The sequence below is a fragment of the Stegodyphus dumicola genome, chromosome 3 (assembly GCF_044657685.1).
Source record: "Stegodyphus dumicola isolate Sdum_Otavi_A_Nest chromosome 3, ASM4465768v1".
NCBI lineage: Eukaryota > Metazoa > Arthropoda > Arachnida > Araneae > Eresidae > Stegodyphus > Stegodyphus dumicola.
Genome location: NC_140770.1, coordinates 20,165,767 through 20,193,105, shown reverse-complemented (window position 1 = coordinate 20,193,105; position 27,339 = coordinate 20,165,767). Strand labels below are relative to the sequence as shown.

Genomic DNA, 27,339 nt, shown 5'->3' with positions numbered 1-27,339 from the left:
TTAAAGCCGCGAGAATGGTCAAAATGGTTTTCCACGAATTTTTGGAATCCGGAGGTATCCCTCTCGAATATCAACTCTCCGCCGTTCCGGAGATTATGTTACAAACAAACAAACTAACAGATAGACGCGCACAGATTTTAATAGCATAGATTAGCCTGTCCTCACATCTGAACAAAGAAATATATCACCGATATAACGAAAATCATGCAGCATAACTGTATTTAATTCTTTACAATATTATTTCAGGCAACGCAATGGATTGGGAGAATAACGAAATTAACGAAGAAGATCCCGAGGAAGCTTTACTGGAACTGAATAGAATGCTAAGAAACAGACCACTAACCAGTTATCGGGGATTCCTTGCAAAATATGAAAGTATCGCTGCTTCTTTCAGTTACATTTTAATTTGTATCTTTAACTTTTTTTATCTTTTTAAACTTTTAACATTTTTATCTTTTTAACTTTTAACTTTCTTATCTTTTTAACTTCTTTTTTATCTTTTAAACTTTTTTATCTTTTTAAAACTCATTTTAACATTCTGTATCTTTTTTAGCATTCTAATTAAAGTGATTAAAATTGTATGTTGATGTTTGGGTTCCGGTATGTCTCTTTTCGGGATCGAATCATCTCTTTCAGAAAAATGCACTTTAACTATACACAGAAGAAAAAAAAAATCATCCACAGTTAAGGGAAGACTTGACATTTAGATTGACTTATGGTTGTTGCTTACATTTTGGACGCTTAATTTGTCTGGGCTTAGGAACCTGGCCCTGCGCTGGCTTTTCTCCGCCCACTGCAAACTCTGAAACTTCTGAAGCGGCGAGTTTTGCATTAAAAATCGTCGCTACACTAAGCCAAAATAACAAGTCAAAGAATTGCTCAAACTCGGTATCCATGTACAAGTCGACCTCTGTTTTCACTTACAAAAAGTCAGAGAATTACGCAAACTCGGCATTGCGCACTAACTTGACTTTGTCCATGTACACATAAATCTATTCTCACTTAAAACCGAAGGAGCACCAAATTCTGCACTAGAGCCAAACAAAAAATATATAATCTCAGTAAACTGCATTTAAAATCAAACAATGAAGTAACATAAAAACAACGAAGTAACATACGCACTACACAAAGAAAATATCTCTTTACTTTATATAGAAATTTCTGTGTCTGTGGCACACAAAATTCCTTAACAGTATCCACAATCTTTCCTCTAACCATGAACGCTTTATATGGTGACCATTTGAACCTTTCTTGAGACAAACCCATTCAAAGCCATCTGAACGATTTTTACATTCGGACCATACGCCTTTCCTTCTTACAAACAGAACACTTATTATTCCGTTGAATTACATCCAAAACAAAGTTTCTTTTCTTGTCCTCAATCACTTGAAAAATAAATAAATAAATAAATAAAAATAAAAACACAACCCTACCGCCCTCTCGTTCTGTACCACCAAAAACCCACTTTATCACCGGCAACCATTTTTACTATGCAAGGCACACAATACGTGACATGCTTCCTAACTGACATCCAACAAATATTTTCCCACCAGTCAAATTCACCGCAATCACGCAACCAATTACGTCATAATAGGCTTTCATACCATTCAAATACTCAGGTTACCATAACTGAAACAACAACTTGGCGATAATCCAAGGGGCACCCTTAAATATAGGCTAACCAAAGTTTGCATGTTTATTAAAAAGATATTTCCATATGGTATCTGAAAATTTAAGAATGGAGCAGTATGTTTTTCTCATTTTAAAAACAAGAAATAAAATGAAGCATTCATCCTTTTTACTTCCTTGTACAATGTAAAGGATGTATTGTAGTCACGAAAAATTCCGGGTAACATATTTCAACGAAAATATACATTTTGCCCGCTATCGAATGCAATTAAACGATGTTTCTGCTTGACGTCTGTACTTAAGGATAAAATAAAGCACCTTTTTTTCCCCAAACGAATTATAAACCTGATTTAAAATGGTCTCAGAAGAGTTTTTTTTTTTTTTTTTTTTTTTTTTTTGGCGTACACATGTACGTACGTTCGTATGTATGTATGTAACTCGCATAACTGATAAACGAGTAGCCTCAGAATGTTGAAATTTTCTACGTATTACTGCTATAACATGTATTTGTTCACCTTCCATTTTGGTTGCAATTGGCCGCGAATACTAGGTTTAAAAAGTGTCAACATCTGAGACCTTTGAGAATGAAGGATATAGTGGGAACAACAATCTAATACAAATCTCATATAGTCTTCAAATTTCATTTTAAAGAACTACCATCTTTTATTACAGATAGACCTAGACTTTTTATAATCGCATATCCACACTTTGACTGGTACAAGTTACATAAATTTACCAAAACAACAACCTTGTTTTCGGCTCAGCTTTGGTCAAGATCTCAATCGATTTTGAGGGCAAATAGGTAGAGGTCCTTTTTCATCAGGAGCAAAAAATCTGCAAGGCTCTGCAACGGCTGCAGTGTTACTCGGCTCAGGGAGCACAGTTTTATTTACTTATATATGTTGGTAAATTGTGCATTTTATACATGAACTGTGTTGTTTTATCTTCTGGTTAATGTTTTTTATGCCTTTAGTTAATCTGCATGCAATAGTTGTAGATTTATTAACAATTTAAAAGTTGTTTATGTGCGGCTAAGTCTAATTTTTTTAATCATAGCAGGCATATTTGTATCATTTAGGGCTTCCAATAGCTCGCCTTTTGTGATATCCTTTGGGATATCGTAAATTATTATTCTAGGAGACCGTTTTAATGGTCGTACTATTTGGAGCTCCTCCTTCAATTCTGGTGCAGAACTGATTTCTTTTTCGAGTACTCTAAGTCATTTTCTTTGTTCGTTTCAATTAATAGTCCTCCCTTTGAAACCTGTTTAACTCGTTTAACTCCGATGTGGAGTTTTGAAGGATCAATGGTCTTTAGCACTTTTTTCTTGAGTGATTCAGTTTTATTCCCTTCCTTTGTGGGATAAAGGATGGTAATAAATTGCTTTTCTTGATCTAGAACGATCTCGTGTTGGGCGTTTTAGAACGTCCGCATATGAGTCCTTTTCTCTTTCTTTATTTGCTGAGGCTTGTAGTTGGCCTTCTAATTGGGCCATCTCGACACATAGCTCCGTGAGTAAATTGAACATCAGTTGGAACTGATGCCTAATATCTGCGGCCACATTTCTATTTAGTCCACTGGCCTTATTTTTTAGAATAGTTTCAGGGTTGGCTATATAAGCCTGTCCTTCTTTAAGAATGTCTTTTGAATCCATGATGATGGATTGATCATTAGAATTATGCAAATATTATAAAGTTCGAATTCTAGGGTGGCAACTGACTAGAGGATTTTGGCTTCCCTGCTCCGGGAACTTAAGCCCCCTACAGGTCTACTCCCCCTTTGGGCACACATGGAGGTAGGAAAGGGAGGAGGGGCCATTCCGCGCTAGAAGTGAAGCACTGCTTTGAAGCTTGGGTCACCAGACGGGGTGTTTTTTGTTTACATTCAGAAGCTCGCTTGACAAAATTCTTGATGAAAATGATTCTGATCACGACAGTTCCATAGAAATCGAAAAAGGGACACTCTCGCATGAAAGAAACATTCATAGTGTGATGGATAATAGTTTACTGACAGTATAGTTTACTGACATTTACGCAAAAATCACATCTTGGTTATTTTTCGATAACTAACAACAGCGATTTTGATTATGAATTTGTTTTATAAAATTTTAAGCTGTTGCACTACAAAAATATAGATTTTAAGAAAATTGCTAAAAGAGATCTGCCAAAATTTATTTTCTAGAAGATTTGAAAAGTTTGAAACTTCATGGCTAAATGTAAATATAAAATTATGTATGTTAAAATACTTGTAATTAGACACATAGGTCAGATTAAGTTTTTATTAAATAGAGTAACGCATGCAAGGGCTATCTGCCTAAAGAGAGAGAGGCCATCGTGGGAGAATTTTGAAGAAAAACTGACCTTTGAGTGGGTATTAAAAATAATACTTATAATTTTCATTCAAATTATATTCATATATATTTTTTATGTAAAACTTTCGGGTGTATGCTAAATTAGTGTAAATTACTTTACACGAAAAATATAGTGAATGCACAGAAATTAAAGATTTGCACATGCCGGAAATGATAAATAGGAAATATGTATGGGTATTTATGCATGTGCTTGCAAAAAGCATGTATCTGCCTTTGACAAAATACTTAAATATTCATTAAATTATTTATAAATGTATTTGAAATGAAGAATTTATTCACTTATAAACAACTGTGATAGTACTGTGAAGAAATCTAATGATTAAATGTATCTAATTTATAATGATTATAAATGTTATCTAAATATATAATAACCTTAATATTGAATTGTAAACATAAACTGAAATCCTGTTGACAAATACGTTATAAAACTATTTAAGCAAGAATTGTTCGTATTGGAAAGCAATCTGTTAAAAGGTATTGTAAAGCAAATGCTATGAGATGCGCACTTAAGAACGTAATAAAGAGTTTTGGAATATGTATTGTTGAAATGAAGGGTAAAAAAAAAAAAAATCTGATAAGTATAATTAAAAGAATTATTCCCTTTACATTTTATAATAACTCAGTTACAAGTTTTAAATAATACTTTTAAAAAAAAAAAAAAAAAAAAAAAAACTTATTTTATTCCCTTTCAGAAATGTTCAGAGAAAGTCAAATACTATTTTCCCAATAATTCTCTAATTTAAAATTAACCGAATAGAGCATTTATTATAAATTGACTTACATTTTTCGATTCAAAAGAAGCCAAAAAATCATGTCATATTTAAGAAAGTATTTTAGGAAGAAGCTCTATAAATAGAAAAGAAATAATGCATAATTTTAATATTAATAATACAATAAACTTTGATCTTAATTTTTGTACCTTAACCGAATAAAATCGAATTACCTTAATTTTTTGTTTTTTTCTAATGTAATTAACGAAAACTTGTGAAAATATTTCATTCAAATTAAACCATTCTGAGAAAAGTATAGCATTTAATTCCGTTCAGAATGAAATGTTGTTTAAAAATATGTTGTTTTCACATACTTAGGACTCTGAAGTGTTGTAGAAAAAGAAAATATATACATTTATATGTATATTTGCGACGTAATTACAAAATATTTACACCCGAACGCGTCAAATCCCATAGAACTCAATGGTAAATGACCCAATGTTTTGGTCACCACGTAGGGATCGCCGGTGCTTCAGAGCAGGGTACGGGGAAACTTGTTTAGGGCGACTCCTTCTTACTTCCTACCTCCATGTGGGCACATCGTGGAGGTTCAACCTTCACTATTACCCTCCAGGAGAGCAGCGCACCACCTGGAGAAAAAACCCCAGGCAGCACCGGTCGTCTAATGCTCCTACCAGTCGCTTGGGCGAGCCCGTCGCAGCGGGACATTACCCAGCGACCCCGGGGGAGACCCCGGGTTACTGGTGGCAACTGACTGGGTACCCTGAGGTTCACACCATGTCAGTTAAGTAGTAGGCTCATAAAGCTCAGGATTTCGACCTTCTGGAAAGCGGGACCCCCCCGACCACGCCAAGGTACCCGAGCTACTGGGAAAGCCCAAGAAACTGAGAATAAAATGAATTATAATCGCAAAATTACGATTTTATTCACCAATCATAATATCAATCGCATTTCTAATCGTATTTCTAATCGCTTTCCCCGGGGGGGGTCTTATATATTTGAAACGTAAAAGAATAGTGAATTAAGTCTTTCTGCAACTTAAGTGTCTTTTTGCCGAGTGGGGCCAGGAAACTTACAGTTTTGTGCACCGCTAAAGCTGTCTGCTGGCCGAAATGCTTGTGTTTGCTTAGAAATTGTAATTTTAATTGTAAAAATTGTTTTTAATTGTTTTAACTGCATTTGGTGTTTTATGTTTTTCTATATTTTATAATTTTTAGTGGAGATATTTTGAGTTTTTATGTGTTTTTGCCTTGACGCGAAGTGGCAACTGAATTAATTGAATGAGAAATATATCCCTAATGAAATTCGAGGAAATAATTTTTAGTGAAAAGCCGTAAAAAATGCGTATAATTTAGTATTCCATATAAAAACGGCATGTGATGTACACATGAGATTTTTTTTTTTCATATTACTATGAATTAATATTGCTTAATCAAGAACTTTTTTTTTTGGTTTTTAATATGGCTATTGTCATTATTTGCAGTGCATATTTATGCCTTTTTTATCTTATCTTTTTTATTGTATCTTTTTATATTATCTTTTTTTTATCTTTTTAATCTTATCCTTTTTATTTTATCTTTTTATCTTATTTTTTATTTTATCTTTTTACCTTATCCTTTTTACTTTATCTTTTTTATCTTATCTTTTTATTTTATCTTTTTATCTTACCTTTTTTACTTTATCTTTTAAATCTTATCTTTTTATTTTATCTTTTTTATCTTATGTTTTATCTTAAAAGCTCTCAAATTTTTGTTTTTGTTTTGCCTAATTAGAGTTGAAAGCAAGCTTACAAAGCTTTTGCGGCAGCTTGCCGCCTGGGAACACCGATCTGGCCTCTGGCGACACGGATCCCGTTTCGGACGCATATACCTGCTATGCATTAAATATACAAGATTCAAATCTGGTGTCTGCATGCTTATCACGTGTTTTTGAAATGAATGGTCACTTCCTGCACCTGCTGTTTCGCTTCACGCAGCGAAATCAAGATGAAGACGTATGTGTTAAAAATTTCATATATTATGAACTGTAATTTTGCTAGCAAGTAGGATGATTTAAGTGTGCTAAATGTGCTGGTATCAATCATGGAATTCAAAGGTTTTGAATTTCAATATTCTACGAAACTTCGTTTAATACTCATCAGATTTCTACCACTGTACCTCAGTTTTAAGGCAAGTTCTAGTTTTTTTCAGAGCATTTTAATTGTTTCTCATGCTGCATGGGACGCTTTTTAAACACCAGAATCTCCCATGCTGTGAGCGCATGTTTAGCACTCCAAAGAATCATTCGTTAATTCTAGGGATTTAATTAAAACTTAGCTAATTAATACTTACTTAATTAATGTAAGAGTAAAGAGCGTTACAGTAATTTGCTGAAAAAATGCATTATCATTTATTTATCAATGTACATAATGTAAAAAGGTACTTACATAAATCATTCATATAAAATATATGATTTCATAAAAATGCCACAATAGCGTGACATGTAAAGGCAAACAAATTTTATATTTTTCACTTTAAACTTCTAAATAAACAAGTTTCCCTGTTTGAAAAAATTATGTACTTCGTTTTTACCTGATACCTTATCTGTTAGAATACTCACGTTGCGGTTAGGATATGTCACTTGAATATGTCAAAGTAGACCACTTACTATCTGCTTGAAAGAAGGGATGCCTTCGTGGAGGACCGTCTAAGGGAAACTGACTCGTATTTGTGTTATACATTTTGAAAACCGACCATGCAGCCAGCCCCTTCATCTGGGATGCAACACGGGTCGAATAGCCTGTATTCAGTAGTCATAAACATTCGGTCAATAGTGTAATGCTGTGAGATCGTAAAAATGACGGGGGGGGATCATTTTCAATAAATAGTTTTTGTAAACTGCTCGTAAAATTGGGGACACTTAGATGTTACATGTAAGAAACAGGAGTTAAGATTACTCATAGAAATTCAGCATTGCTGGTATTAATTTCGTGTAAGTTATGATGGCCTTCTGAAGTAACAGATAGAAATAAGAATCAAATATTCTTTTCCAGATTTTCCTTCTTAAGAAAGACAAGGCTCATTCCGATTTTCCTTCTTTCTTTTTAATTTATGATATTTTATGGCTGCATGTGCGTAAGAACAACCCTGACTTTCCGTGTAAAAAGTAATTTCCGTTTTCGAATACTATTTTAATATTTATTTATTTCAAAATTAAAAAAAAAAAAGGAAAAGTAAACAAGAATTGTGTTCTTCTTAGTATTCTGTTAAGTCATGACATAGTCAGTGATGGAGATCTATTTTTATGTTACACTGGACAAAGAGAATTTGTTTCTTAAATCTTCGGTAGGTTTTATAATTCTAACATTTTATCAATACTAATGGTTTCAAAATTTGATTTAGCATAAAATATTTAACTCTGCGTACCCTAGAATTCCTGACGTCTCTTGCTAAACGTGATGTTCTCTCGAAAACAAGTGAATTTTTTTTTTCACAAAATATTAGGAATTTCATTGTTCACAAGAGTTTAATTGCAATCGCAGAACAATTAAACATTTTCTAGCTGCTATTAGTTCTTTAGATTAGCCAAAGAAGATTAAGCTAATCTACCTAACCTGAAACATATATGCTACCAAATACCCATAGTTTCATAATTAGATTTCTAAGTATTAATCTGCTAATTAATGCTACGAATTCAATGTAAACTCTTGAAAGAGAGACTATGAGTCGAAGACATTTATAATAAAGTTATGTTAGAATGGAATATTTAGATAATTGTTACATAAAGCTCACGTAATTAGCTGAAACACAAGCTAAGTTCATTCAAAAATAATTTTGATTTAGTTCATTATTTGAGGTAATTTAAAGTAATTTTTAAACTTTTCTACTGTAAAACTTTACAAGTGCTCAGTACGATTAAAATTTTTTTAACTTTGCTAATGTTCAGTACAATTAAAAGTTATTTTTAAACTTTTAATCGTACTGATCATTAGCAAATTAGTGCCGAGAGCGATTAAAATTTTTTAATCTTTACTAATGCTCAGTACAATTAAAATTTAGTTTTAAACTTTGCTAGTGCTCAGTACGATTAAACTTTTTTAAACTTTACTAATGCTCAGTACAATTAAAATTTAGTTTTAAACTTTACTAGTGCTCAGTACGATTAAATTTTTTTAACTTTGCTAATGTTCAGTACGATTAAAAGTTAGTTTTAAACTTTTAATCGTACTAAACATTAGCAAATTAGTGCTGAGAGCGATTAAAATTTTTTAATCTTTACTAATGCTCAGTACGATTAAAATTTAGTTTTAAACTTTGCTAGTGCTCAGTACGATTAAATTTTTTAACTTTTACTAATGCTCAGTACGATTAAAATTTAGTTTTAAACTTTACTAGTGCTCAGTACGATTAAGTTTTTTAAACTTTACTCAACTCAGTACGATTAAAATGTAGTTTTAAACTTTACTAGTGCTCAGTACGATTAAAAGTTTATTTGAAAATTTTGAAGTCGTCACTCTGTCTTTGAGGAATTTAAAGGGAAAATTTTGCAAATAAAAAATGAACTGAAATGTTTTATGAATTGAAATAGTAACACTCAGAAGTATATAGTCATATACAACGTGTTTCAAAAAGAATATACGTATTACAATGTGTTATTTTGTCCAAACTATCGACCACTGCGCCTCGGCTCGGCTATTGGCGAAACGAATACTTAGTCTAATGTATATTAATAGCCGCTAGATGTGAGTTGTCTTGTTGACTAGTTGTTCAACGCTACATGTGAGTTACTTGTTCACTTGTTTTGCGTGATAACCGTCACATGTTTAAAATGGGCATTCTGAAGCAGAAATTATTTTGTGTTCTCGAGTTTGACACCCTGTGACTTCTTCCTGTGGGGTTTCATTAAAGACAACGTTTATGTACCACCACTCCCACAAAACCTGGAAGAGGTGAAGAACCGCATCCGTACTGTCATAGCGTGGAGGTAGGAAGTTAGATGGAGTGTCCCTAAACCGGTTTCCCCATACCCTAGTTTGAAGCACTGGCAATCCCTTCTTTGGTGACCAAAACATTGGGTTAATTTACCATTGAGTTCAATGGGTTTTGACACGATCGGATGTAAATATTTTGTAATTACGTCGTAAATATGCATATAAATGTACAGTAAGACCCCGCTTAACGCGAGGGATACGTTCCATCAAAGTAGAGCGTAATGCGAAACAGCGCTAAACGAGGCTATCTTTACATGTAAATATTGGGGTTAGGGGAAGATGGCTAGGAAATTCATTAGGTATTAAATTTAAAAAGTATGTTTTTTTAATAAAAATAAAACCAAACATTTATTTCTTAAAGCCCAAATTAATACCACATTATTATTTCTTGCAAAAATAAAAACAAAATATAAATAACAAAACGAATATTCTTAAAAAAAACAAATAAAATTCTAAGTCAGTCATATTTAGTTAGCCTTCCTCGTTTTCAGTGTTCTGCCTTTTTGTGACAAAAGCATCTAATGTCGTTTGCCTTTTTCTTTTGCGTTGTTCTCTTAAAAGTTCTTCATAAACGGATAGAGCATCTCTAACACCACGCCTTACTTTTGAGCTCCTGTCAAAATTCGGATCATTTTCAATGAATTGATCCATTATTTCAGTTATGGTAGACAAACTCCTTTTTACAAACGCCATCGAAAGTTCTTTTTGCTCTTCTTCTGAATCACTGCTGTCAACATTTTTGTTTTCTTCTTGTTCAGTTAATTCCTTGAGCTCATCATTAGAAAGACTAGCCGCTGCTTCTTGAATTATTTCTTCGACATCTTCCACATTTACCCCTTCAAAATATGTCTGTACAATACCGCACCAAACAAGAAATACAAGTACACTCTTTCGGCTATGTATTTGAAACCTATCGCTGCATAATATTTCGGGGAATCCCCGTATGCTGCGAGCGATTTCGTGGAATCCCCGGGTTGAAACAAAAGAGCGCTAAACCGAAACAGCGTTAAGCGGGGTCTTACTATATATATTTTCTTTTTCTATAATACTTCAGAGTCCTAAGTATATGAAAAGAATACATTTTTAAACAACATTTCATTCTGAACGGAATTAAATGCTATACTTTTCACAGAACAGTTTGCTCAGAATGATTTAACTTGAAATATTTTCAAAAGTTTTCGTTAACTGCATTAGAAAAAAAAAATTAAGGTAATTTGATTTGATTCTGTTAACGATTACAAAAATTAAGATCAAAATTTATTGTATTATTAAAATTATGCATTATTACTTTTCTGTTTATAGAGCTTCTTCCTAAAATACTTTCTCAAATATGACATGATTTTTTAGCTTCTAAGGCATCTTTTAAATCGAAAACTGTCAGTCAGTTTATAATTAATGCTCTATTCGGCCCATTTCAAATAAGAGCACTTTTAATTTAATAGCGAAATACTTTAAATAGTGCTTAACTTTCTCTGAATATTTCTGAAAGGGAATAAAGTAAGGATTATTTTTTAAACATTATTTAAAACTTGTAACTGACTTATTTTAAAATGTAAGGGGAATAATTCTTTTAATTATACTTATTAGATTTTTTTCACTCATAATTTCAACAATACATATTCCAAAACTCTTCTTTATTACTTTCTTAAATACGCATCTCATAGAAATTGCTTTACAATACCTTTTAACAGATTGCTTTCCAGTACGAACAATTCTAGCTTAAATAGTTTTATAACGTATTTGTCAAGAGGATGTCAATTTATGTTTACAATTCAATGTTAAGGTTATTATATATTTAGATAATGTTTATAATCATTATAAATTTAGATACATTTAATAATTAGATTTCTTCACAGTAACTTTCACAGTTATTTATGAATGAATAAATTCTTCATTTCAAATACATTTATAAATAATTTAATAAATATTTACGCATTTTGTTAAAGGCAGGTACCCATACATATTTCATATTTTTCATTTCCGGCATGTGGAATTCTTTAATTTCTGTGTAGTCACTATATTTTTCGAGTAAAGTAAGTAATTTAGACTAATTTTAAAAAGTACATGTTACAATAATATGTGGATGTGAAAAAAAATTATTTTATTTAAAACATTTTGGCTTCTGGAACATAAAATAAAAGTAGCGAATACTGTATTAAGGGCATCGAAAAATGTATACAGTTTTAAAGGTACGGCGAGGTATTTTTCATTCTTTAAGCATAACGTTTTTGCTAAAATCTATATTTTTATAGTTCAACAGCTTAGAATTTTATAAAACAAATTCCAATGCCAATGATTTGCAATTTTCGGAGTGCCTATGGTTCAAAACCATGTACCTCCACATCAGAATTACTAAAAGTGAGCAGAAATAGGAAAAATTTGGCATAAGTGATTTACTTGATGCTCAATAGAGGGAGCCACAGGCTCGAGAAAATTTAGGGATAGAGATGAGAAAATAAAAACTTAAGTATCATAATTTTTTTATAAGTTTTTAGGTTTTTATAATTTTTTTTTGTATTTTATATTTTATACTTTTTTTGGTTTTTATAATTTTTGGGTTTTCATCCGCAGAGAACCCGTTGGCGCTTCGGGAAAGAACCCTTTGGCGCAGTTGCAGTTTTACTCGCCAATGAGCCGAGCCGTAAGCGTGATATTTTGTAAACGTGGTTTTTAGTGATGTAAATTCAAGTTAGCAGACAATGGTAGTAAAAATTCATAGATAATAAGTATGTAGATATGAAACTAACAGGTTAAACGTGATATACGAAAATAAATTTCTATTAAATTCAAGTTAGCACAGAAAACAATGTATTAAATTCATTTAAAAAATAACAATTAGTATTCTTATACTTACGTTTACAATATACTTATATGTATTTTCTCTAATTCATATAGAATACTAATATTTCTATTACAAATGTCTTTTTTCACTATTAAGTACTTTGCCTGTTGATTGATGTATTTCGGTAAGAGCCATGCCCATGTAATAAATTAATGAATGCATGACCTTTAATATATCCATTTTACATAGTTTTAAGTATTTTTTTTTTCAAGTTACTTGCATACAGCTTAAAGATTTTACGTTGAAACAAATACCTATCCTTTTTCATAATATATTTCACAATACAAATAACCTTCAACAGTAATCAAATTTTCTTCAGTAGCATTTTTAATAAAACTAGAACTTTATACATTTTAAAATTATCATAGGGGTTGGAAACCTCATGGTTCTGCGTGCTTACAGCTGTTAATAATTAAGAACATAACGTGAACAGCCATGTTACAAATTAGCATTCACCCCTCCCGCCATAATTTCTTCCTTTGATCCCGAACTGACGACCCGAGAACCGGCATCTTTCGACGAAAACTTCTTTAATTATGCGAAAATATTTCTATCTATTCGTTGTTAAAAAATTCAGAAAAAATAATAATAAATATGAGAAAAATAATATAAATCTCCAAATGCGAACAACGACAACCTTCGCATAAACGAATAGGATGAATTAGCTAGGTTACCAGGTTTGAACTATTATCGCCAAAGTTGGCGATGTTTACATTTACCGGGTTCTCTGCGGAAGTGCTTCCTAATTTTTTTTATACACAATACAAACACTAAAGCAAAAAGCGGATAGGAAAGAGTTTACGATTAATAGGCTCATTGGCATGTGGCTTGTGTAGGAGAGTGCAAATAATTAATGGGATCGCGATGAAAATATTCTTAGGCAGATATAGAATGTGCGGGAGATGTGATTCTTAAGTAAACAGATTGATAACTTTGTTTGAAGATCTTGGATTGCAGTTGTAGAAGATGAATAATTCACATCAAACAAATTCATAATCAAAATCGCTGTTGTTAATTATCGAAAAATAACCAAGATGTGATTTTTGCGTAAATGTCGCTAAACTATACAAATTGCTATTATCCGTGATACTAGGAATATGTCTTTCATGCGGAAGTGTCCCGTTTTTCGATTTGTATGGAACTGTGTGTCGAAATATTATCAGAGAGCTGTCAAGGGAGCTTCTGAATGTAAACAAAAAACACACCATCTGGTGACCGAAGCTTCGGAGCAGTGCTTCACTTCTAACGCCGATTTGGCCACTCCTTCCTTTCTTACCTCCATGTGTCATAGCATCAGTGACGACGGACATGCTTGCCCGATTATGGGAGGAATTTGAGTATCGATGTGATATCGTTCGTGTCTCTGTTGGAGGACATATTGAACATCTGTAATCTGAACTTGAGAGGTTCATACATGTGTGTGTGTAAAGTTTCATATTCGTATGTCATGCAGTTTAATAAATATATGCATTCCAAATACGTATATTCTGTTTGAAATACGCTGTACTTCAGATAATTCTACTGAATATCTCAACAGGCTCTTTTTTTCGAATTAGTCTTTTACTAATAATTGTTACAGGTACCGTTTTTTGTCGAAAGCATGTTTTGTGGACTTTACCAAGAGCCTTCTAAATTTTCTGCAATCCATTATTTTATTGAACATGCCAACAGAACAAGACTTACATTTGAGCAGGGTAAGAAGAAACCTTGATTATTTTCATAACCTCTTTAGAGAAAATCTTAGACCTTTTCACTTCCTTGTACGAAGTAAAAAAGGAAGTATTGTAATCGCGAAAAGTTTCAGGCAGCATATTTCAACGAAAATATCCCATTTGTATCTTACAAATGCAATTTAACGATGTATTTCCGTGATATCTATATGTAAGGACAGAATAAAACACTCTTTTCCTCCAAAAAAATTATAAAACTGCTTTAAAATGAATTCTGAAGACAATTTTTCGTGGCGTCTGTACGAACGTATGTACGTAAGTACGTGCGTACGTACGTACGTATCTCGCATAACTCAAAAACGAGTAGCCTCAGAACGTTGAAATTGTGTATATAGGACTGCTATAACATGTAGATGTGCACCTCGTATTTTGGTTGCAATCGGCCGCACCAAACGTATATAAATATATTTATATATCTATCCACTCTGTTACCCGGCTCAGTGATCTCAGTTTCTTCACTCTTATATGTTTGTAAATTGTACATTTTTTGCTTTAAAAATGATTGAATTATGTTGTTCTTATCTTCCGGTTAAGGTTTTTATGCCTTTAGTAAATCTGTATGCCATATTTTTAGAATTATGAATAATTCTAAAATTGTTTAAGTGCCGCTAAGCCTAATAATGTTTTTGATGGCGGCCATTGAACTTGTTTACATTTGAAACAGCAGGATAGCGGATTTGTTTCCAATCTAGAGAAACTTAGCTTCTCAACAACAAAGATAACGCCTTCATTTATTATTTAAATAATGCTTAATCCTTTCTGGAATTTTTTCGAGGAAATAAGCGTTTAAGATTTACTTCGTAATTTTTAATGCAGATATTTTGAGTTTTTATGTATTTTTGCCTTGTCGCGAAATGAGAACTTAATTAATTGAATGAGAAATATTTAATCGTCTGTGAAAACCTGTTTCTTTTTTGTCTTGTTTGCTTAATTTCTTTTATACATCGTTCTAGCTTTATTATTGTATTTGAATAGAACATGTGGCAACGATTAGATAATTCTTTAAATGATGTAAATTTTGTGCATTCTGAGTTATAATATGAACGAAATATAATACTGTTAAGTGAACCTAGCGCCAGAGTGTCGCTATGGTAAACAAAGTGAATTTTAAAGACTGCATTTATTCTATTATGGTTTATGCGCTGTCGAAGTAGGTTTAATTCAATCTAATAAGTTTAAATGAAATGCAAGAAAAAATGCGTATAATTTAATATTCCGTACAAGGAAGTCATGTGGTGTCCACATCAGGTATTTTAATTTAGGAAAACAAATGCAAAACTCCTCGTGTTCCACAACATATGCCGCGAGGCTTACAGAAGTAAATAAATAACTCAGTGATCCACGACGTATGTAACAATATGTTGTACGTTACTTACCACAATGTATGTTGCTTAAAGAAATAAGTAAATAACTCAGTGATACAAAAAAGATGTAAACGAACAGTTATATGATGCAATAAAGCATAATATCTAGATCTGTAAAGAATAAGCAATATATATATAATAATATAACTGCTACTACATAATCATAAAAATAATAAAATACACTATAAGTTCTAAAGTTCTAGTTAATTTACGTGTCCTTGGCTACTAGAACTTTAAGGAAGAGTGTAGCGACTAAAATTATAAAGAAGTGTTCAAAGAAGGGTTAAAATACCCTTTTATTCACTCAGAAATAATACAGTTGGCCCCTTCTCGGGCTTACAGGAAAGCCACCACTTGGGCTTTTAACTTAAGATAGATTCGCCGGCCACTTTTACTCTAAATTAATTAAAATATGCAGACACATAGAACTTTCAGTTATGTAACTGTTTTGTAACTAGTTCAATTTATGCCCCCCTTTTTTTGTCCAAAGGGGCAATTTGCACAGAACGGCTATTAATTTATTAATAGCTAATTTTGGCATTTTAATGGCTATTTAATATTAACGGCTATTTTAGCACTTTGCATTAATTCACTATAAAACAACGGCGTTTCACTTTTCAGTTTGTTGCCACCAAATATCAGAGCCCTGCATTATACTTGAAAAAAATTAAATAAGAAAAATTTTGCACGTATGTTTCTCGCATTGTGATAAAACAACTGTACCTAGAGCCAATCAATTTTGAATAAAGGAATCCTCCATAGAATATGGGCATCTGGAAGCCCTAATTTGGAATTTGTTTTATTACCTATTTCATATTTTATAACACTTTAAAAGTTTTAATTAAGAAACTCGACGATTTCAAAGCGAGCAATGGCGACACTGTACGGGGGGGGGGAAATAATCTCTAGCGCTGGAGACTGTATATCGAAAATTTTAAAGAGATGCTCATTTTAAAATTATTTTGCGATGTTGCTGTTGAGTTAAATTTTATGGTTTAAGTGCAATAACACACAAAACGTTAAAAAATACGATCCAATGCGCGTATTTTTTTTTTTTTTTTTTTTTTTTTTTTTTTTTAAGTTTTTGGACTAGTTGTCGTTCTATGTCGTAGTTGTATTTTCTTAAATAAAAGCAAACCCAAAATTCCGATGAATATGAATTTCACTGTGAAATGTCTGCATTAAATTGATGATCGTTTATTTATTCGGAAGCTTATATTAAGAAGAAAGTTTTGCTAAAATATAAACTAGATTTCTTCGTACAACCGCGATATTTAATTCTGTTTCACTATGTTGCCAAGAGATGGCGAAACTGCTTTAATTACGTTTAAATTCGCTCGCAGAACCAGTCACAGTCAACAAAATTTAATTGAAAAAACATTTAAATAATTTTACTCTTCAAGCTTTTGGACTTATACAGGAAAGCAAAACTCAAGTAGATGTTAATTAATTATAGCCTCAGCTTCATTTATTCATCTTTCACAATAAATGACAAGAAATAAGAACAAAATGCAAAGATAGTGATACTAAACTGTTCATAAAAGTAAGGAACATACGAGTATAAAAAGGCACAAATACACAGAAGATGTTCACACATTTTTGTAACGATTTTGCAAAGATTTATATATGAAAAAATCTTAGAATATTATTTCGTAATATGTTCAGTTTGATAGGCCTTTTGTTGAACTATCATATGTCATCTTGGTTTCCAAGATAAAAGTCCTTTTCTAAAACATCAAGGTTGATTTTTTTTTCACTCCTCCCTTACAATCTTCCATAGCCCATCCAGTTTTTGGGGTGCAGCTTATAAAGAACTTGTTTTAAAATTCCAGATGCTCAGTAATCCATAGGAGACACATCAGAGGCTCGAGTGGGGTGTATTTAAAGAGAATAATTTCAATTCTGGTTTCATTTCTCATTTTCTCAATAAACGGAGCAGTAGAATTAGAGGTATGCCTCGGAGCCTTATCCTGATGGAACTTAATATAGTGAAGATTGTTTCAGAAAGGAATGGAATTTCATGTTTAAAAATAGGTGATAAAACGTATTTCTGTTAGTAATCCGAATTAATTTTGACATTTTTCTCTTCTTATTTTAAGTTTTCCGTTATAAGAATGAGTAAAAACCATAAAACCTTTAGAAAAACTTTCCTTGTTTTCTCTGAACCAAGATATTCAGTCTTTTCCTCCTCTTTTTTGGTAGTAAGGCGACATTTTTCTATTGTAATGTATCCAAGCCTCATCAATTTTTACTATATATTTCTATTTTTCACCTGCCAAATAATTTTCATACATCAATTTGCACATAGTCTGACGTTAAGAAACATGTTTCGCCGTTAAGCGATGAACATCATATTTTTTAAAATTTATTTATTTTATTTTTTTAAATATTTTTAATTTTTTAAATTTTTTATTTTATTTTATTTATTTTTTATTTTATTTGTTTATTTATTTTAATATTTTTATTTTTTTATTTTTAATTTAATTTTTTATTTTATTTATTTATTTATTTATTTATTAGTCCAAAGGGATTTGAATCCCGAAGGACTATTAGTTTCGTTTTGGCATTTTGCGTCGGACTCATAAATGTCGGTTCACTTTTCAAACTGTTGCCACAAAATGTTAGAGTCCTGCATTATATTTGAAGAAATTAAATAATGAAAAATCTGCATAAATGTATGTATATTTCTCGTATTGTGATAAAACAACGGTGCATAGAGTCATCGAATTTTGAATAACGTAATCCTCCAACGAATATGAGCATGTGGAAGACCAAATTTGAAATTTGAAATTTGTTTTATGATCGATTTCCTATTTTTTAAAACTTTGACGAATTTTTGATTAACAAACTCAAGGATTTCAAAGCGAGCAATGGCAACGTTGTGCAGAAAAAATATTTTTATCTCCAGCGCGTGAGTCTCTGTATCGGAAATTCTAAAGATATGCTCGTTTTAAAACTATTTTGCGATATTGCTGTTGCACTGGATCTTATGGTTTAAGTGCGAGGAACATGATATTTAATAAAGAAAGGTAACACACAAAATGTTAAAAAACGCCCCTTTGGACGTAATTTAAAATCTGAAACATTTCAGATTTTGTTTAATTATCTTTTTTTTATTATTATTTTTTTTATTAGCTTTAAGTCAGATTTTATGATTTTGTTCACAGTTTCTGCAGAGATATTTAAAGATTTGGGAAGCTGGATTTTCCTTTGAAACATTTATGCCTTTTTCCCAGTCAGATGTAAACTTTGACTTTCATATTGATTACGTCACTTTTGTTACGTGTGGAAATATTAAAATGCTTTTCACATCTTTTTGTAATAATTGAATAAGATTATTTTTCTTCAGACGGAGCAAAAATATAACCTTCGATTCATTGTTTCTTTTGCAGCGACATTTTAAAGAAAAAAAAATATTTTCAGTGCTGCAGACGATAAAGAAACCTTATTCAAATTTGATGCCAGTCACGTTTGTATCTTAAAATTAATATTTAAATTCATGGAGGACATCAAAATCGTTACAAAAATGTGTAAACATCCTCTGTGGAAGTTTCAAAAATAAATTGGCGATTTCAGAAATAATCTTTTGTCGTTAGAAAGCTTTCAAATGCGTTTCAATGTTGCTTTAATCACGAAGCAATTGCGTTAAAGTGCTGTAATGCCAGAAGGATTTCACTGTACGAAATATGCACTAATTTGGTAACTGTGCGTGACTCTGACTTTCAGTCAGCTGGGATTTCTGTGTAAGAAATGGGCTGTAGAATCTAGTGAATGAACTGGAGTCTAGTAGAACTGGAGTAGCAGGAAACTATACAGGAGAAAGGTTAAAGTAACCTTTATTAAATCTTTATCTATTTATTAAATCTTAATCTGGAAAAATTTACAATGCGTCAGTTCGATGCTCAGAAACATCGCCTCTACTTGGGCGGTAACTGAACGTCAGATAATTGAAACTTAAGTTGAAATATTAAGAATTGATAAAACTAGCCTACAGGGCTCAGCGAGATCCCGTAACTTTAACCCCCTTCTAAAAAAGCGACAGTAAAGCAATGCAATTAAGGGGACTCATACACCTTAAAACCCATAAGATCTTCGAATAGGTGACTGTTGCAAGAATTGGGATAACTTATTTATTTTAAAAGCAATTACTTCCAACTTTTTACAGCTGACTACATAATATAGCTGCTTTCTGAAATAGTCATCAAAAAGTTTGTGTTGCCACAAATATTTTTATAATTTCATCCGCTTTGTGACAACATTTTTCGTCATGTTTTCACCTTGCGCGCACAGTTTAAAATATTCTGTTGCATAATTTAATTCCATAATTAATATATAGCTTTTATAACACTTAGAAACTACTGTGAACCTAAAATTCTAAAAATTTCTTGTTAAATTTTTATTTTATTTGGAGTTGAGATTATAAAATGTATTTTATTAAAAAAATTTGTAATGTTTTCGTCCATAAAATTTTTCAGTATTAAATATTTATCATACTTTTGGTTCAGTTAGAAAATAGTGCCCATATAAATTCCATCCAATTTCAAGTATGTACCACTAGACATTTTTAAAATATCATGCGCGCAAGGTGGAAACATGGCGAAATATTTTGTCACAAAGAGGATTAAATTACAAAAATATTTGTGGCAACACAAACTGTCTGGTTACTAGTTTTCAAAGCAGCTATATTATGTAGTCACTTGTAAAACGTTGGAAGTAAGTGCTTTTAAAATAAATAAAATATCTCAATTCTTGCAACAGTCACATATTTGAAGATCATGAGGGGTTTAAAGTGTATGAGCCCCCTTAAGCCACTTGAACCAGCAATAAGCAAACGTACCTATGGCAGAGACGGTAGCTAAAGCCTGACTCTCCCTTTCAGCTACCGAAACTCGGCTTTTAACTAGTTCCTTCAAAGTAGAAAATTTGCATTCTTTCCGCGCGCTACAGTATTTAACTATTCTGGTACTGACAATTAGGGGAATGAAGGTTTACAGGAAAGGTCTAAACTCAAGCTTTAAATTGTTAGTTAAAATAAATATAAATCCCTCCAGCGCGTACAGGCAATTTGAAATCAAAATGTGAAACAAATGAAGATACTGGTTAACACTAGTTATATTATTACGGTACAATAATTGCATTAAAAATGTCTGCTGACTCAGTATACCTTCCGAGACGGATTGACTCCAAAGCTCTTAAGAGGTTATCACACATGGCTACAGTCCCTGTTAGACGGGACTTTTCTAAGAAACGAGATTCTGGTAGCACTGGTTTAAACGGGAGGATTCCTAGAAAAAGAGTCCCGCCTAACCACGGAAACAATGTTGCGGCTACGCGGGATTTTTTCAAAACCTCACCGAAAATGTGTCGGCTGGACCTCAGTCTTGGGGGCATATTTCACAAGTGCACATCTGTGTAGCCACCGAGGGTGTGGCTTCTAGGATGGACCAATAGGCATCCAGCAATATTTCTGTCATGACACATAACCTTTCGTGTGCTTTAAGATTTAATCAAAATGGTTGAAAATATTTTGCCACGTATTTTTCTGTACAAAATAATTAAAGTATCGTCGATTACTTCTGAAAGTTTTCATTGCGAAGTTAGATCAAATGTAACCGAATGTGAAGATTTCACTACTTGGTTGAAAGAATTTAAAATAAATACAAACACATTATGGATACTCCGCAAAAATATCTATGTGAAATATTACGTAATAAGTGGTTAATAAGATGAAGAAAGAAGTATGTGATAAACATGTGAGCCCAAATGCTATCTTTACATAAAACTATGCATATGAGAAAAATATTTACACCAATTATATACCGTATATACCCGCGTATAAGTCGAGATATTTTGTACAAAAAAAAAAAGACTTCAAAGTGGGGGGTCGACTTATACGCGGGGCCATAAAAAATTAAAAGAATCGGAAGTTCAAAAATTTCTTTATATAATGCAGTTGTTTTCTTCCCGCACTCAAATTGGACGACTTATCAAATAAGTCACTTACTTGAAGTAATTTCATGACTTAAATTATATGACGAACTAATCACAGAGTTTCATACTTTAGCTAGAGTAAGTTTCCCCTAAAAATGACTGTGGCCGTAATTCCGGGAGGATTGACATCCGTCATTCAACCCCTAGATGTCTGCCTCAATAAGCCCTTCAACGTAAATGTTAGAAAATATTGGGCAAAGTGGATTAGTTCCGGTCGACCAACATTTACAAAGGGAGGCAACATTAAAATGCCCGATATTACATTAATTGCTCAGTGGGTTAAAGATGCTTGGAACGAAATACCTTCTGAAATGATTATAAAATCATTTAAAAAATGTTGTATCAGCAACGAACTAGACGGCACGGAAGATGATGCTGTTTTTGAAAGTGAAAATGACGACGAAGGCTCTAGTAGTGATTGTAACAATACAGAGTTCGAGACTGAAAATATGTACGATGACGAGCCAATGACGACAGAAGAGTTCTATGAAATGTTTGGCGAATCTGACCATGAATCGGATGTTGAAGGATTTTGATTTTGTTTATTTACCAAGGTATTTTTTATCGTATATTTACTTTTTTTTTTCTCAGATGATTTTGAATAAATGTAGTACTTAAAAAAATTTTTTTCGAAGTTTCTCGATCGATTTCGGAAGTGGGGGGTCGACTTATACGCGGGTTTCTTATTTTCTACGAATTTTTTATGTCGAAGTGGGGGGTCGACTTATACGCGGGTATATACGGTATGTAAATAGAAGTCAGCACTTTTTATTGCAGTCGATATGAAAAATTATTTAAGAAAAAAAAACTATACACTTGAATTTTTTTAATCCACAGGTGTTAAGTAAATGCATAATATTCGAGGCTAATTGTAGCTTGAATCATTTTCTCGCTGTAAGGAGGGATAATATGCCGTGCACATCAATCCAGATATTAATGCGTGATAAAAATCGCGAAAGTGAAATGTCAGCGATTAATTAAACTCATGAAACGAAAGCACTACGAGATTTTCTTCTACTACGCCATACATATTTTACCGCGAAACAAATGCAAATTAAAACGTAAACGACATGCCTGAAGATTTAGCATCGCAAGAGCAATAGAAGCTCATTGGTCCATTTTCGAAACCCCTCCCTCAGTGGCTACTCTGATGTGCACTTGTGAAATATGCGTCCCGGGTAGAGACAACCAATTAGACGAAAGTTCTGCTTCTGAAGCCTCACGTGATCCCAATCTGAGCAATAATCGATTAGTGTTTGGCGTTCAAGTCTTTGTAGTAAGTGAAAATGGTAACCTACTATATGGGTTTCCTGGAATTGTGCGGGTTCTGAGAATTGTCCCTTTCGACGTCAAGTCCCGCATAGCCGAAACATAATGTGATCGCGACTTTACGCTGTCTGAGTTCGTCGACGGTTTTTAGATTTCCCCTGTCTTTGTGTCATTATGATAGTCATCTGAGTCATTTAGGTTAGTTATAAAGTATTGCTCTCGCCTTCTTAGCATGCCTTCGGGGTGTAGTGGTCAGCACACTCGGCGCGTATGGAGAGGTCCGGCGAAGGCATTGCTCATTTTTCACGTCTTCTGCTTCGAAATAACCTAATGTCCTTACAGTGACAGCCGAACTAAAAAAAGGTGGTGGCTGATGATTCTCCACCACCAGGATTTGGGTCCCCTAATCCCCATTCGCCCTAGGAAAGGAGAGAGTATATAAGGTATTTCTTCCGCCTTCTTAGCATGCCTTTGTGGTGTAGTGGTCAGCACCCTTGGCGAGTATCAAGAGGTCCGTGGTTCGAGCCCCGGCAATGGAATTGCTCATTTTTCATCTCTCATGCTTCCAAAACACCTAATGTCTCTTCATAGTCATAAGAAAGAATTACTCGTTTGATGAAACATTGTCTCTAATTTGTAATATGTAACTGCATGCTTTATAAAAAGAATTAAAAAATTTTCTTATCTAATTGCATTAGGAAAACATTTTCTGGACCAAGTTTGGGAGGACTGCATTGCAGAGATGACAATACTGGAAGTTATAGACTACTTGAAGAATCCTCAGTTGTTGTTGTTCTTAGCCAGACACGGTGTTGACATAGTTAGAATAAATGCGACCTCGCAGATTCTCGGCCATGTTCTAAAAGATGTCTTATTGGATATTTCTCTGAATATTTTGAAGATTTTGGATGTCAGGCATATCAGGGAATACAGGAAAGCCAGGTGATTGTATTATCTCAATTTTAGCTTGCGTAATTTTTCTCAGTTTTAGCTTGCGTAATTTATCTCAATTTTAGCTTGCGTAATTTATCTCAATTTTAGCTTGCGTAATTTATCTCAATTTTAGCTTGCGTAATTTATCTCTTTTAGCTTGCGTAATTTATCTCAATTTTAGCTTGCGTTATTTACTTATGTGTATGTATAGCCCAGTCCGCTCAACTAGAGCAGAGTCTGATTTTAAGGCTGACATAGGCTGATCCATACAAAAACACGAGGACAAATAAAAAATTTAAAACATAAATCAGAAAGTTTTCAGATTTTATATTACTCCCGAAAGGACGTTTATTTAACAGTTTGTGTGTTACCTTCATTTACTAAATATCATGTTCTTCGCACTTAAGGCATAAAACTCAATCAAACAGCAATCTCACAAAATATTTAAAAGCAACATACCTTTAGAACTTCCGATACAGAGTCTCGCGTGCGAAAGATAAAAAATGTTTTTTTTTTTTTTTTTTTCCTGTACATTGCTCGCTTTGAAATCGTTGTGTTTGTTAATCAAAAATTCGTTAAAGTTTCACAAGATGTAAAATAAATAATAAAACGAATTCCAAATTCCATGCCCATATTCCAGTGGAGAGCTACTTGTTCAAAATTTTATGTCTCTGTGTATGGTTGTTTTTTCACAGTGAGAGAAACTTACATATATTCATGCAGATTCTTCATTATTTAATTTCCTTATATATAATGGAGTGCTCTAATATTTGGTGGCAACAATTTGAAAAGCGAAACGCCGTTTTATAATGGACGACGTAAAATGCCAAAATGAAATTAATAGTCCTTCTGGGCAAATTTCCCCTTTTTATCTCCTGGAACTACGCAGCGTTCCAAAGGACAAAAATAACACAAAATAAAAGAAATAAATGAAAAAAAATTAACAATAGGAATTGAAGCAATAGCTCCAGTTAATATTTAAAAATTTTAAGCTTTTAACACTAGAAAATAATCAAATATCGACCAGTATACAGGACAGGACAGGAACAAATACAGGGAGAACCATATCATCGCTATGGACAAAAATCACTTTTGAAATTGCTCCCACCAAATATTATCGCCCTGTATTATATTTTAAGAAATTAAATAATGAAGAATCTGCATAAATGTATGTATGTTTCACACACTGTGATAAAACAACGGTACTTAAAGCCATGAAATTTTGAATAACGTACGTCTCCACCCGAATAGGGGCAAATGAAAGCCCAAATTTTGAATTTTTCAATTATCTATTTCGTATTTTGTACAGCATTTATGAGTTTCTGATTAAGAAACTCAACGATTTCAAAGCGCCCAATGGCAACACTGTACAAGGAAAAAAATTTTTTTCTCCAGCGCGTGAGACTGTGTATCTGAAATTCTGAAGATATGATCTTTTAAAATTACTGATGTTGCTGTTGAATTGAATTTTATGCTTTAAGTGCAAAGAACATGATATTTATTAATTAAAAGTAATACACAAAACGCCCCTTTGGGCGTAATATTTATAAAATCTAAAAGCTTTCCGATTTTTTTACTTCCTTGTACGAAGTAAAAAGGAAGTATTGTAATTGTGAAAAGTTTCAGGCAACATATTTCAACGAAAATATCCATTTTGACCGCTAACGAATGCAATTTAACGATGTTTTTACGTGATATCTGTACGTAAGGACAGAATAAAAGACTCTTTTCCTCCAAAAAAAAAAAAAATTATAAATCTTCTTTAAAATTAATTCTGAAGAGAATTTTTCGTGGCATCTGTACGAACGTATGTACGTACGTGCGTACGTACGTATCTCGCATGACTCAAAAACGAGTAGCCTCAGAACGTTGAAATTTTGTATATAGGACTGCAATAACATGTAGATGTGATCCTCGTATTTTGGTTGCAATCGGCCGCACCAAACGTATGTGCAAAATTTTTAAGACCAAATAGGCCTTACAACCAATTAATTATTATCTTTTCAATTTCTATTTCAATATATTTATATATATATCCACTCTGTTACCCGGCTCAGTGATCTCAGTTTCTTTACTCTTTTATGTTTGCAAATTGTTCATTTTTTGCTTTAAAAATGATTAAATTATGTTGTTTTTATCTTCCGGTTAAGGTTCTTATGCCTTTCGTAATTCTGGAAGCAATATTTACACAATTATCAACAATTTAAAAGCTGTTTAAGTGCGGTTAAGTTTTAAATAACATGTCTGACATATTTGTTTATATTTGAAACAGCAGAATTGTAGATTTGTTGTCAATCTAGAGAGACTAAGCTTCGCAACACAAAAATAACGCCTTCATTTATTATTGCAAATTAAATCATGCTTAATCCTTTCTGGATTTTTTTCGAGGAAATAAGTGTTTAAGATTTACTTCGTAATTTTTAATATAGATATTTTGAGTTTTTATGTATTTTTGCCTTCTCGCGAAGTGAGAACTGAATTAATTGAATGAGAAATACTAAATCGTCTGTGAAAAACTGTTTCTTTTCTGTTTTTTTTTTTTTTTTTTTTTTTTTTTTTGCTTAATTTCTTTCATGCATCGTTTTAGCTTTATTATAGTATTTGAATAGAAAATGTGGCAACGATAATTCTTCAAATGATATAAATTTTGTGCATTCAGAATGCCGTTATAGTAAACAAATATAGTGAATTTTAAAAAGTGCATTTATTTTATTGTCGTTTATGCGCTGTCGACGAAGTAGATTTAATTCAATCCTATCAATTTAAGTGAAATTCAAGAAAAAAATGCGTATAATTTAATATTCCGTACAAGGAAGTCATGTGGTGTACACCTCAGATTTTTTTTATTCATTAAGAAGTTAATTCTGTTTAAAATGTTCTCTTAATATGTATTCTTTTCTTTCCTTTTTTGAAGGTATTGGCAAAGAATCCATCGGAAAGCCGCTATGCTTCAAATTGTATTGCTAACCATCCCTTACGCAGACTTTTATTTCGCAGAGCAGCAGTTAGCACGATTCAACATTCCTCTTACAAATATCGTACGATTAGTAGGCAGATATCATGTACTGCCCGCTCTTTTTAATCGCTTCAAGCAGCCTCCACCGTTAAAACATTTGTCTAGATGTGCTGTGCGAGGCCTTTTACATTCCAATTTTCAGTTGCCAAGAGGAATATTTGATTTACCAATCGAAGATGATCTGAAAACTTATCTTGATTTGATGCTGGATTAAACTTGCATACTTATCGATATCTTCTAAGACTACATACATAAAGGAAAAATAAATATGTCTTATAAATATTTTGACTTACGTTTCATTTTTATAACCGTAAATAAAACGTACGTATAAAATTTAAGGACTCGTTGATTTTGACAATTACGAACTCCATAAAATCTCGAGATAAATACCCATTAATACTTTAAAAAGAAGAAATGTCTGGTTTAAAATACTGTTACGAAACGCCCAGCCGCGGTAAGATAGCTTCTCCGCAAAACGGGTTTAGGGTTGCCAG

The 27,339-nt window shown here is 32.5% G+C and overlaps 1 protein-coding gene across 1 annotated transcript; it reads left to right on the top strand.

Annotated features, from left to right (window-relative positions):
- The first annotated feature begins 130 nt into the window (after positions 1-130).
- On the top strand, positions 131-27,108 carry LOC118182007 (uncharacterized). Its single transcript, XM_035351265.2, has 5 exons — positions 131-375; positions 6,504-6,724; positions 14,122-14,236; positions 23,595-23,838; positions 26,744-27,108. The coding sequence occupies exons 1-5, from the start codon at positions 255-257 to the stop codon at positions 27,057-27,059; spliced, it is 1,017 nt and encodes a 338-aa protein (XP_035207156.2). The 5' UTR covers positions 131-254; the 3' UTR covers positions 27,060-27,108.
- The last annotated feature ends 231 nt before the right edge of the window (positions 27,109-27,339 follow it).